A 13,009-nucleotide genomic window follows, 5' to 3' on the forward strand; every position below is an offset into this window, starting at 1 on the left:
AGATCAACGTAATAATGAAGATTCTGTGTGTAATTTTGTTAAGAAAATGCTTCACTTCCTGGCCATTTAACACAATGGGCCTCAACACAATGCTTTATGAATTAGTTCTACTTTATAAAATGTGACAATTTTGTGTCTTTGGGAAAATTATATTTTCTGCATTTTACAACAGACAAATAATGAAGATAGTGTTTTTGTTAGAAGGCTATGTTAAAGATCTATAGGCCTGTGCGTGCGTGCGTGCGTGCGTGCGTGCGTGCGTGCGTGCGTGCGTGCGTGTGTGTAAGATAACTCTGAAATTAAAGGATTCTCTTGAGTGTTCCTTTGGCTTCACAGAACCACATCATTTGCCATTTCTATGCATCCCCCGACCTTTCTCTCTTTCTCTATCGCTTTATCGCTCTCTCTCTGTGTGTGTGTGTCTCTCTCTCTCTCTCTCTCTCTCTCCCTCCCCCGCTTGTAACAACATTAAATGGGAAATTTCACATAAATGTTTTGGGAATTAGTCTTAATGCCAGCAGCCACACGTGGCATTGTAATTACAACAAGGCCTGATGTCATCTATGACCTTCTGTTCGGCCTCATAGCCAGTAATGAGATCCCTCGGCGGCAGCCAGTCACACAGCAAAGGAGGCGGCACCGGAACCACCTCTTCCCAACGCCGGTCTCACTGCCACCTTAAGTCAAACGTAAAAAAGTATTCAAAAAAAAGTATTCAAAAATGTACTTGAGTAAAAGTACAAAAAACTATGTCTGTCAAATCATTGTACTGTACAAGAAATGATCAGTGATATTTGCTAGGTGAAAGAAGCGCTGGTTTCTTTATTTAGTAACAAACGCTCCTCTCAACCGGCCTGTCTCAATCATAACATTACGTTATATAACATTGGGTGTCTCTAAAGATTTCTGTTACCTGCTTCCTGTTACCTGTTTCCTGGGCATGTGACATGAGTAACCAATACATGACAGCAGCGTGTGTGTGGCAGCCAATCATACCTCAGTATGACTCATGTATGACTAGGTCTTCTACATTTCATGAGCTTTCACTAGTCAGGTTTCACCTGACAAAAATAGTTTTTGCCTCTGAGATGTAGTGGAGTAGAAGTATTAAGTTAAACATTAATTCTTACTGTAATATGATGACGATAATCCATTGATCACTAGAAAATTATCAGGAAAAAAAATCCATGCTGAGCGTTCCTCAGCATTTTTCGTGCAGGGCCGGTCAAACCCTATACTAGATCTCCTCTTCAGTCGTGCGAAAATTATTATTTTCTTTCCATCTGTTGTTGGTGTTGTGGGATATAACTCCACAATGTATTGTCACTCTGTCGCTTCCTGCGTACCCTCTGCGGCGTTTGACTGGTTTGAGCCCGCCTTTCATAAAGCCGCAGCGCCCTATATAACAGGGGTCTGGAACTCTCCTACAGTACTTAGTCGCCGACCACACGGGGCCGCGAAACTAGTTAACAAGCCGGAGTCTCGTTCGTTATCGGAATCAACCAGACAAATCACTCCACCAACTAAGAACGGCCATCTCCTTAAGTACAGTACTTATTTTTTGGCCTTTTCTGCCTTTATTGATAGGTTGAAAGTAATCTGGCAGGAAATGGGGAGAGAGATGGGGGGGGGGGCAAAGGCCGTCAGGATCGGGAGTCAAACCTGCGGCACGCCGTCAGGCTGGCTCAGCAGCCTAGGTGCCCAGACGGTTGAGCGAACCTTCAAGGCCTTAAGTACAGTACTTGCGTACAGATGCTCCATTGCGTATGTGGTTGGTATTTCAGCACAGCACGGTTCTTTTGTCACGCGATGACTAAAGCCGTTCTAACTCCTGTCTGTTTTTGTGTGTGTTTTCTCTTGCAGTTGGGAAGACATCTCTGATCACGCGCTTCATGTACGACAGCTTTGACAACACGTATCAGGTAGGTAGATGCCACCATCGGCACTGACAGCTAAAATGTTTTTTCTGTCACTCTATCAATCGCAAAAGTTCACCTTGCACCTGCCATCCCACCCCCCCCCCCCCCCCCCCCCCCGATCCCCCATCCCCCACAGGGAACTGTGCAGCTGTGCATTGATCTAAGACACACACTAGAAAGGTGCACTCAGTACAGTAGAGTGCAAACTCTGCCAGGAGGCATGCCCTAATAATACCAGCAATGTATGCAGTGAAATTACTCCCTGGAGGCATGGAACGGTAGTGCAGCAAATGCTTACCAGTTGTACATCCTCCCTAGTGTCCTCACTCTCTTTCTCTCATATACGCATTCATTGTCTACCTTTCACCATCTTTCTGTCATGTTGCTGTCAATCAATCGTCTCTGTAATCTGCGAAGTGTGATTTTTACTGCTATGTGTCGAAAATTATGTTTAAAACAAGATGGCCAGTCAATCAAAGGTCGCATTTTGAAATGTACAGAGCCTATAGAAACACCTTTACAAACTGCAGCATAGGAATTCAGTCAAATCGATAAAAAGGACAGCCTTTTTTATTGTACACAGTCTCAGTCACAGTATGAGTCAAGGCTAATTGAGAAGCTTGTGAACATTCGGGCAGATCACATTTCTTGATTGTGTGTGTGAAAATGACCTGTTACAGTGTGGGATGTTGGCCTTTTCATTCTTCCTGTGACATGTGCTCTGTCCTGTTCAATTATCTCTGGTGATGGCAGGTCATCATTGTTTATTTCCAATGAAGAAGTATGCTGTACACCGTTCTGGCACTAGACAGATGGAACTATAGCCCAAGCAGGGCTGAGCAGCCCACAAGCTAAATTGAGCAACAACTCTGCAATGATACGGTCAAGAAGAGAAGTAGCCATATTCCGTCTGAAGTATTCTTCAGACCTGAATGTTCACAGGTTTCTCAATTATTAGCCAGAACTCTTACTGTGACAGACTGTGATGGGCATTACAAATGAGGTGTGAAACAAGGTTAGAATTAACAGCCTGGTCAAATGAATCATGCTTGCAGTGGTGGACAGTAAGGAAATTCCCCCTCTCTTATGTGCATATGTTGTTTTTGAATGAAATTGCAATTTTTTGACCAAAAGCAAAAACTTCTTTTTACAGTTTATTGATATGTGAAAGGCGATTGGAGAGCGAGCTTGTGTCACTCTTTTGCTCATGAAAAGATATCATGTGTTACATTTTATCTAATGGTAAATTGTTTCCTACTGTTGGTCCAGTCCTGTTTTTAGAGCTTTAACACTCAGAGCCTGAACTTTAAGTGGATTATTTGTTTACTTATTAGGGGCTTTCCAACACAAAACAATAGGGTTGAAACCCTATTGTTTTGTGTTGGCCCCTCTGCCATGGGTTTGCAAATTCCTGTGAGATGGTTGTGTTCTTTACTTGCTCTCTCTCTCTCTCTCTCTCTCTCTCTCTCTCTCTCTCTCCATTGGCTTAGGCAGTACTATGGGGTCAGACTCCCATTGGCTTAGTGGGCAGCCAATCATAACTAGGTCGCTAATAAAATCGGGCCTGTTGTATGTCAGGTGACAAAAATGTCCAATGAATACAATACTCACACTCTTGAACTGTGTGTTAGTGTGTACATTTATTTTGAAATTGCCAAATAGGGGGAAGCCATCAGTTCCAAACACACAATTAAGCTCTTGAAACAACACAAAACAAAACATTGGATAGGACACTCACTCCACAGGGTCACAATGCATATAATCAAAAATAGCTGATCTACACGCTCAAAACGTGTCACAGTGAGCTTGTAGATCTGCTTTTTTTGTATTTTTTTAAAATAATTATTGGAATTATTCTTGACCTATTTTTGAATTGAAATCCTGAAAAGTATATACTGTATATATATTTGTTTTGGGGGCACGGTGGCACAGTTGGTAGTGCTGTCGCCTCACAGCTAGAAGGTCCTGGGTTCGATTCCCGCTCGGGACGCTGTGGGTGCTGGCGGTGTGTTTCCTCCTCCGCGTCATCAGTGCCCATACCCGAAGGCGGGGTTGGTGAAAGGGCCTTTCTGTGTGGAGTTTGCATGTTCTCCCCGTGTCCCCTAGGGCAGGTACCCTCACAAAAACATGCAGTAATCCTGGTCTCTAAACTGCCTCCCCCTGGCCAGCCGGGGCGCATGATGGAGGGGAAAGGAACTGGTTGGAATAACGTGTTCCTTCCACGCACTACGTCCAACCAGGGAAACTCCCCCCTGTCAGGTGTAAAGGAGCAACTTGGACACTCAGGCATGAAGGAAGCATGAGTTCAAGTCCGTTGCTCTCCCCATGTCCCCCATATATGGGGACTAGGTTGACGGAGGGTGTGTACTGTGTAGAGCCCAGGATCACATTAGATAATTGACACAGGGGTGAAAAATGGGTTACAAAATCGTGGGATAAATAAATAAAAGTATTTTTTTTAATTTAATTTCAAATTTTCATGAGGGGTCAAGGAGGTCGGGTTGAGGGGTCAAGTACCCCTTTTGACCTCGTGGCGCCGGGCCTGACGATCAGTTACAGGCTTTAGAAACTGTCAACTTAACAGGCCGTGTTGGCTTGAACCCCAACACAATATATCTCCTTCTATTAGAAGTGAAGCTACATTTATAGAAAGCTCCAAGTTTCTACTTTCTACTAAAAAGAGAATACTATTAGTATTCTCTTTTTCCAAAACTCTTTTGAGCTTCAGTGCTATTGTCACTAAGAAATATTGTGTCCTTGTATGTGTCCTTGTGCCATATCTGTTCCATAGCTTTACTGCATCCTGCTAACACGGAAAGAATAGAGCCGAGCCAGCTCCATTCTGACATTCAGTGTAGTGCTATAATGAGATTTGGATGCCGTATTGTGTGTGGATTAAATGGTTTCTTATAGCTGTGTGATGCGGTTTCTTTCACAATTCCAACCATATCCTCTTATAACCCTGTATATTCAAAAGCTCTGAATGGGTACCAACAACTGAGTCAGACGTTCGACACTGGGTGCTCATGTTCAAAGCTATTATCATGTGCTAAGGGAAGGGATACTTTTGGGGGCACGCTCAGCCCATGACAGGAGGGGAAGGGGGTTAGTGCTATCAGGGCAATCTTTCTAAACTTTAATCTTTCTTAACTTATTTCATGCTGAAGGTCCATAATGGATAATTAATTAATGTGATGCAGTTATTTTAAATGTAGAGACACTGTTTGCCACTTTTTGCAAATTTACCCTGGTATCTTAGCACACAGCAGGGACCTCTGTGTTAGAGAGAGAGAGAGAGGGGTGAACGAAGTAGAGCATACAGCGACATGTTCCGTGTTGTTTTTCTCTGTGAATGTCCTATATCCGTGTATAATGTATATGTAACGATATATTGTACATTGATATCGATATTAATCCCGACGATTATCGTCGTGAATCCCGACGATATTAATCGATTTAATTAAAAAAATTTTTTTTAGAGGGGCTAGTGAATTATGGTGTGTGTGATATGAAATGTGAGCTTTAATCATATTCCATATTCAAGTGCTTTTGGAGAGAAATGAGACTTTCAGTAGTAGAAGCCTGCAGAGGGGAGCTGTGTGTGTCTGTGACTGTGCCCAGGTGATGGTCGTTGATGCTCATTAATACATCAAGGAAGGCAATTATGTTTCTGCACTGTCAAATAGGTCTACATCTATCCTAAGATGCCATCAAATAAAGCTTTTTTTAACTCGAGCTAGGTTCTAAACAAGAAAGCATGTTTACAGTTGTTGCACAGAAATGTTGTAGTTTTACATGAAAAGTAATGCTACCTTTGCAATGTAGTTAAATAAAAAAAATTGAAAAAAGCTTGGGGGGGAAGATGGATCATAAAAAAAAAGAAATTTGGTCATTTGTCTAGAAAATAAATTTGTGTTTAAAATATCGTGAAAAATCGTATCGTGAAACTCATATCGTGATACGTATCGTATCGTGAGTTGAGTGTATCGTTACATGCCTAATAATGTATATTCTCGGGCCTTTGCATCACAGAAAGCCGGGAAACCACGGAGCTGGGTTGAAAACGCGGGGGTAGGGTCGGTAACGTTTCGCGGTCACAGAGCACAGGCGTAGACGGCGCTTCTGCATGCTCCGCATGCGTCATGGCCTATGACTTGTCCAACTGAACTGCGCACGAAATGTGTGCTCACAACTTGCTACCGCCTCAAATGTAATAATAGATTACATTATGAGCCTCAGCCTGCCTTTATTAATGCTGTATTCTAGTGATTCTCAACCTTTTTAATTTCAGGGACCCCCCCATTCGATATGCATTAGGCCACTGACCCCATTGGATACCCATGGTGGTCCCTGCATCCGGCATTGAGAAATATTGCTGTACTCCACTCATTCAACGTACAGTATATTATATAAAAGAGATGGGGCTTTAAATTGTCAGATAATAACATTCAAGCCTTTGAGGTAGAAGCAGCATTAGTTGACAGCTAAAGAGAGTGTAGCAGGAATTGGTTGAATGCTTTGTTTGTGATTGGTCAATCACTGAATTTAGTTATATTTCAATTATGTCAATCAATAACAATATCAATAGGCTGGCTGCTGCAGACAATGCACCTAAATCAACTAATCAATCAACCAACCGCAGTGCTTTGTTTTTTACAAGGGCATGTAAACAAGTGCACTATTATTTTACAGCTAAAGACTAAAGAATGTTTTTGAAAAGATTTGAAGTGAGAAAGGGGCAATGTGATTGTGATAACAGTATATTGATTATTTGATGGTGAGCAGTTGCCCTAAACGCAGCTGGTGTAATTTAATGGCCTATCTTTTGTTACTGTAAGCAATTAAATCATTTTAAAATCAATTGCATCGTTTTGTTGTTTATTAATTGCAAGGTCTTTATCACCCTGAAGGGGTTTATTTCTCAACAACGACCTGCACATTATTCATTGTCCCTTTCTTATTGAACGCATCGTAGGGCTATTATTTGAAATATTTATCTGTCAAGCTGAGAGAGTCACGGTTTGGAATGGATTCTATACAATCTCCATTAGAATCTCTATTTTTCATAGCCTCTATGTGCCTTTTACTGCAGTGACTTTAAGACTAGCCTGACTCTTCAATTATTTCTGACAAATTGGATATTTTTATAGCTTGGACTTGATTGAAAGCTAAAGAGATTACTTTTGCCACAAATTTTTACCACGAACATGCTTTTTTCCTTTACATCATAAAATGCCTCACTTAAAGTAATCACATACTGTAGGCTACACATGCCAGCCTCGAATATTCACCTAGACTTGTCACCTCTGTACCAGGCAGGCTCTCCTGACACTGGCTTCTCACAGAATTGATGGAGCTATACATAGACTAAGTGTATTCCCCACATCTACTTAACTAAATCCACAGATAATGTTGTGATAATATTGACTCTTCTGGGTGTCATTGTCGTCTTGAGATTATTTTTTTCACCAAAATATTTTGAAACTCATCAAATTGATTATTTGCAAGCACATATAACAAATGAACCTCATTAATGTTTCTAAGTCCAAAATGAAAGAATTGTACGCCACATCCTTAAGGTCCTTTCAGATGGGCAGCGTGTGATGCATACATTGTTGCTTGGATCAACGACAGGTTTACTCCAGGTGTGGATGCAATTATTTTAAATCTAGAGACACTGTTAGCCACTGTTTGCAAATTTAGCCCGGTATCTTAGCACACAGCAGGGACCTCGGTAGCTGGACAACTCCAAGGTCACGGTTGTAATTCAGTCTGAATGCAGTCTGTGAATTTATGCCTGTGAAGTGCAACAGACGCCAGCCGCGAGTGTAGTGACGCCCCCCCAAGGGGCACGGCGAGCTGCGGGGTCGCTAGACAAATGGTTTTCTGATGAGATGACTCTCATGCTCTGTTCAAATCCACATACATTTCCAGCCGTAGAAGCTACACGTGGCCCCAGACAGCATCTGTTAAGGTTCCGTTAGACTTGGTTGCGCATCAGTGTCGCGCACTGAAAACAGCGGATCTACAAGCTCACAATGCAACTAATGAATCCACCACGGTGCCCCATGAGCTATGAAAATGGGTTTTTATTTAAATGTTGTAAAACAAAGCATAGACTCCACTTAACCCCATGCCCAGAAAACAAGGCTTTTCATTCTCCTCTCAGCTAGTGGATTAATGATTTTGTTATGGGAGCCATAATGTGGATGGAGCTTTATAGCCATAGATCAAAGCCTAGCTTCTCCTTCTCTCACATGTGGGTGTGTGTCCGTTTATGAGTAAAATGGCCTGCCTATTGTTTGCGTGCGTGCATGCAAACTTGCCTATATGCTTCCATGCACAAGGATGTGGTGTTTGTGTGTGTGTGTGTGGGTGTGCTGTGCATGCACACGTGCCATGCACACCTTTCCCTGTCCCCAGTGCCTTAATGTCAGTCCTTCTCGGTGGCTGGCTTGGTGACAGGTTGCGCTGTAGCTGATTTCACGCAGGCTTTTTCTGGTTCAGCTCCTGGGACATTTAAAGTGTTAATTAAAATGCTGTACGCATCGCCTCATTTACAGTGTTTACACTGCTACCGGGAAGAGGAAGGGGAGCCCGGATTTGCTCGGTAATCAACGTCAAAAGGATAAATGTGCCTATGTGCAGAGGGCGTATCTCCCATGAAAGTTAAGTCGATACGCAAAAGTGGATATGTGATCCTGCGACGCTACTTACTGTGCTAGGGCTGGGCGATATGACCTCAAATCAATATCATGATATTTGGAACTTTTGCCTCGATTACAATAAAATAAAATGCCAAAAATAGCAGATTTGCGGCACGTTGTGAGCTTGTACTGTAGATTATACTATTTCCGCTATTTTTTTACGCCACCATTGTATAATACAGGGTCAAGTGGTTAATCATACTAATTGATTCCATCAATTATAATAAAAACAGGATTAATTGCTTCTAAATATCTGTTTCTATATATACAGTGCATATTGTACCTCTCTCATCTAAACCTCTACCTTCTAGTGACAGATTGGCTGCTTATGCCCAGAGCCACTCTGACCTTATGAAGGGAGACCAGCAGTACATTTGGGCTGTAAGGGCCATTAAAGAGATGAAACAGAGCATGGTAGCAGCTCTAGTTGGGAGCGGGAGGCAAGCCAAGACAGATCTCCCTCCTTCCAAAGCAGCGGTCTCCCATCAAGCAAGCACCCAGGCGAGAGAGACGGGGCCAGGCGGCCTTACTGCCTGGCAGCACATGCTAAAGGGCTCAGCGAGCCACCAGAGGCAGAGAGCTTCTGTCAGGCCAGGTGGATCCGTCAGTCAACGCACGGCCCACTGGACTTGTGACAGCAGCTCCTGTCCTGACATGTCTGTCCTTGTGTCCAAATAACCCTGACCCCGTTTTAAGTGGTAATCACTGATCACTAGTACTGTAGGGCTGGCTGGGCTGTTAACCGAAAATATTATATAAAAACCGATATTTAGAACCAATAATCGACTTAATCTTGCTTGTGTACTGTATGTTAATAGAATAAAACCGAGAAGCAGTTTTTCTGTTTTATTACTTATACATCAGTGAATTGACATAATTCAAAATTACTAAATTTACTAAATGAATTAGTCTGATTAACCACTTACAGGAATCCATGTAAGCCCCTGATCTACAAGCTTACACCGCATCACATGTGAGCTTGTAGATCTGCTATTTTCACTTTTTAATAATCGTTCATTCATCGCAATCAAAGTCATACAGCACCCAAAAGATCTGACCCGTCTGAAGTGAGTGGTGCAAAAAAACTCAGCTTCCCATCATGCACCTGTGTACAGTGTGAAGCTCAACAGCGCCACCTTGTCACCTGTTGGTACCCCAGACAGACAGACAGACAGACAGACAGACAGACAGACAGACAGACAGACAGACAGACAGACAGACAGACAGACAGACAGACAGAGGGACGGAAATAGCTGGGCATTGGAGTGGCTGCACCCTATGGTTGGACCACCCAAAAAATAGATAATCATCAGGTCCCACCGCATGACATCCGCAATGCGTTTTGAGCTCGTATATCGGCTATTTACATTGTACGACACAGTCATACGACAAAGAATAAATTGGGCTTTAGAAGGAACACAAATTTATAATAGGGTGCAGCTGTGTGTTGGGCAGCGGGAGTAAATCTTGAGTCATAATGGGAAAACAACAGCATTGTCATGTTTATGTCCTGCTCCTTCTATAATCTTGCCACTCTTCTGTTGTTGCCACTATTATCTCCTGTGTACATAATAGAATACTTGCAATGTGGGATGTACAGTATAGGCTATTTCCTTCTGTGTGCAATAATTCATATTTATTTTTTATATATTGTTTGCCCATATTCTACACTGTATCGCATATTGTATAGTTCCATGCTTATCTTTATCATAATTCTTATTACGTAGGCTACTGTGTAAATAGAACTTAATGCTGTCATTATTCAGTGTATTGCACCAACCTCACCGAGGCAAATTTATCGCGAGTACATATATATATACCTGGAAATAAGATCATTCTGATGTCTTGCCAGTGGGAAATTGTATTCCTCAAATTTAATATCATGGTAATTGGTAAATCCAATGGCTCTTGCCCTGGCCGGTTTGATTCACAGGTTGGTTATAAGCGGTGAATCTCTCCAGATAATCCGAGACAGCATCCAGAATGTAAGGCATGGCCTGTAGAGAAGAGCTCAGTCTAATCAGTGGCATAGTGGATATGTTCTCACCAAGAGACCCAACGGAACAACAGTCCATAGGATAAAAGGCTTGTCCAGGAGTTATCGGAGAGGTGGTTCTTAGCAGCTCCATTGATCCACACTACAGCTGTCACCAGATCGTTAGCAACTTACATGTGATCTCAGAATACACAATGCTTGTGGCTGTCGATATTGCAGCTTCTGCCCAAAGCGATTGTTTCCTTAATTCCTTACATGGTACAATCTACAGTGTTAATTTATCCACTTAAACCCTAATCTGACTATACTTTCAGAACTTTGCAGATCTACAAGCTCACAATGCATTTTATCACATTAGCTTGTAGATCTGCAATGTTCGCTATTTTTTGGGGGGCAAACAAAGTGAAAGTTGAAAGTGATTAAATCTGAGAGTTCCCATAAACGTGACTATTTATTTTATACTACAGTATATGAACATTTCAGATTGTATGGTCTCTCTCAGACTCTGTCAATAATACTGGGATGTTGTGGTTAAAGAGCCAGGAACTAGAACTCGTATGTATTTTGCTACTGTATGCATATGCCCTCATTTGAACCCATAGGAACCATGTTGGATTCTCAGAGCAACCAGGGGGGTTAGGTTCCATCATTTTAATATAGCCAGGACTGTCAATGTTTCACTACACTTGAATACACATTTTGTGGGGTTTTTTGTTTTACATCCCAAGCTTCTTTTCCCCCCAGAGTTAAGTTTAAGCACCATCTGTGGCTCTGCCTCCATTAATACATTTGCAATTCACAGCTTGTACTGATTTAATTAGATTTGCAAGTTACTATCAAAGCCGCCAGCACTGTTTGCCATTTTCTATGAAGTTCATTTCAAAAAGTACCCCACAAAGACAATTTCTTCATGCTAAATTGTCATACACAATGTTATCGGCACAAAAGGACAGCTTTGTTCTACCGCTAGACTGTCAAATGAAATGCAGGCTGTGCAGGAATAATCATCAGAGTTGTGTTTTGGTGTTTTGGTGCCAGTCATGAAGTACTCTGTGAGACTGTGACATGAGTATTATTTCATAATTGCCTAATGGCAAATATTTGAGTCACTCGCAATTATTTTGCAGAATCGTTTCCATTGTCACCTATATACATTTACATGTGGAAATAAATATCAAAATAGCCATTCTACAAGCTCACAACGCATCTTGTAGATCTGCTAATTTCTTTATTTTGCAAAATGTACATTTGTGTTATTTGTCTGCCCTGTGATGTTTTTGTTTACAAAGCCTTAAAGGAAAACGGAAATGTTATCGAATGCGTTATGCGATCGACTTAAAAGTTAATACTTACTTTACTTGTTTATTTATGGGACAGTGCACGTTAAATGAACATTCAATGAACATTCAATACTCATTCATGTAAAAGAATTAAATAAACTGAACACGATCTCATGTTAACATGCCGGATTTAGCTATAAGCAAATTTGCATCCATAGTCCCACATATAAAACCACTACAATAACAACATGACAAAATCTGAAAATACAACATACAAAATACAAATGTCTATAAATAAACCAATCGCAAAAATGTATATGACAATTAATTACAATGGAAACAAGCCCCCCAGACTTTTGACCTTTTACCCTAAATGTCTGACTGTATCTAGTTGCGTCTTACATTTCTGACTAATAGAGTATTCAATCAATCAATCAAATCGTCGAGTAAAATGTCAATTGGAATTGACGGGGGATTGGAATTTAATTTCAAACGTATCTCTTACGACCGCCTTCTTTCGCAACCGCATGTAAACCTATCCCTGGTCTCCTGGTCATTGTTGGTATAGAATGGAATGGTACAGGAGCTGAGGTTACTGCTCTTTAACGATGATGTGCACTGCTTAATAATTCAGGAGGCGTATGAATAATTCCTGTGGTTCTAATCTGTTCCTGCTCTGTAGCGCCATGTGTGGGAGTCTATATTTAACCCTGGGGTCGGAAGAAGCCCACAGTAGCTCTCTCACTCCAAATGAAAAACTCAAGCTTCTCTGTGCCTGTCATTACATGTAATATTTAGCAATATTGCATCTTTCACATTTCCCATTTTAGGAATATTGCTCTCTAGCACGGCTGTTTATTTTTAAAATCTCAGGTGACAAAATATTAGGATTTTTCTCAACCTAAATCTGATTGCGTTGTGCACGGCTATATAATTCAACTAAATCGCATATAGTGATTTATTTAGGTTACCATTGGTGAAGGAAGGCACATTTTAATAACTTCCAGAAATAAACTGGGGACCCATTTTAATATTCCTACCACATTGGGGTCATACATCAGAATTTGAAAGACACTAGGCATAAAAATGTATTATGCCTATCTGCTA

General features: G+C 41.4%; 1 protein-coding gene across 2 annotated transcripts in view; it reads left to right on the plus strand.

The window, feature by feature from the left end:
- rab6ba (RAB6B, member RAS oncogene family a) overlaps positions 1 to 13,009 on the plus strand; it is an 88,145-nt gene that overhangs the window by 38,886 nt on the left and 36,250 nt on the right. For both annotated transcript variants that reach the window (XR_013790497.1, XM_079506850.1), the window contains exon 2: positions 1,864 to 1,922. Coding sequence is in view for 1 of the 2 variants with exons in the window: in XM_079506850.1 (XP_079362976.1) it covers positions 1,864 to 1,922 (59 nt within the window). In the remaining variant the exon portion in view is untranslated. The remainder of the gene's footprint in view (positions 1 to 1,863; positions 1,923 to 13,009) is intronic.

This window comes from Electrona antarctica, assembly GCF_951216825.1.
Source record: "Electrona antarctica genome assembly, chromosome: 7".
In the NCBI taxonomy this organism is placed as follows: Eukaryota; Metazoa; Chordata; class Actinopteri; order Myctophiformes; family Myctophidae; genus Electrona; species Electrona antarctica.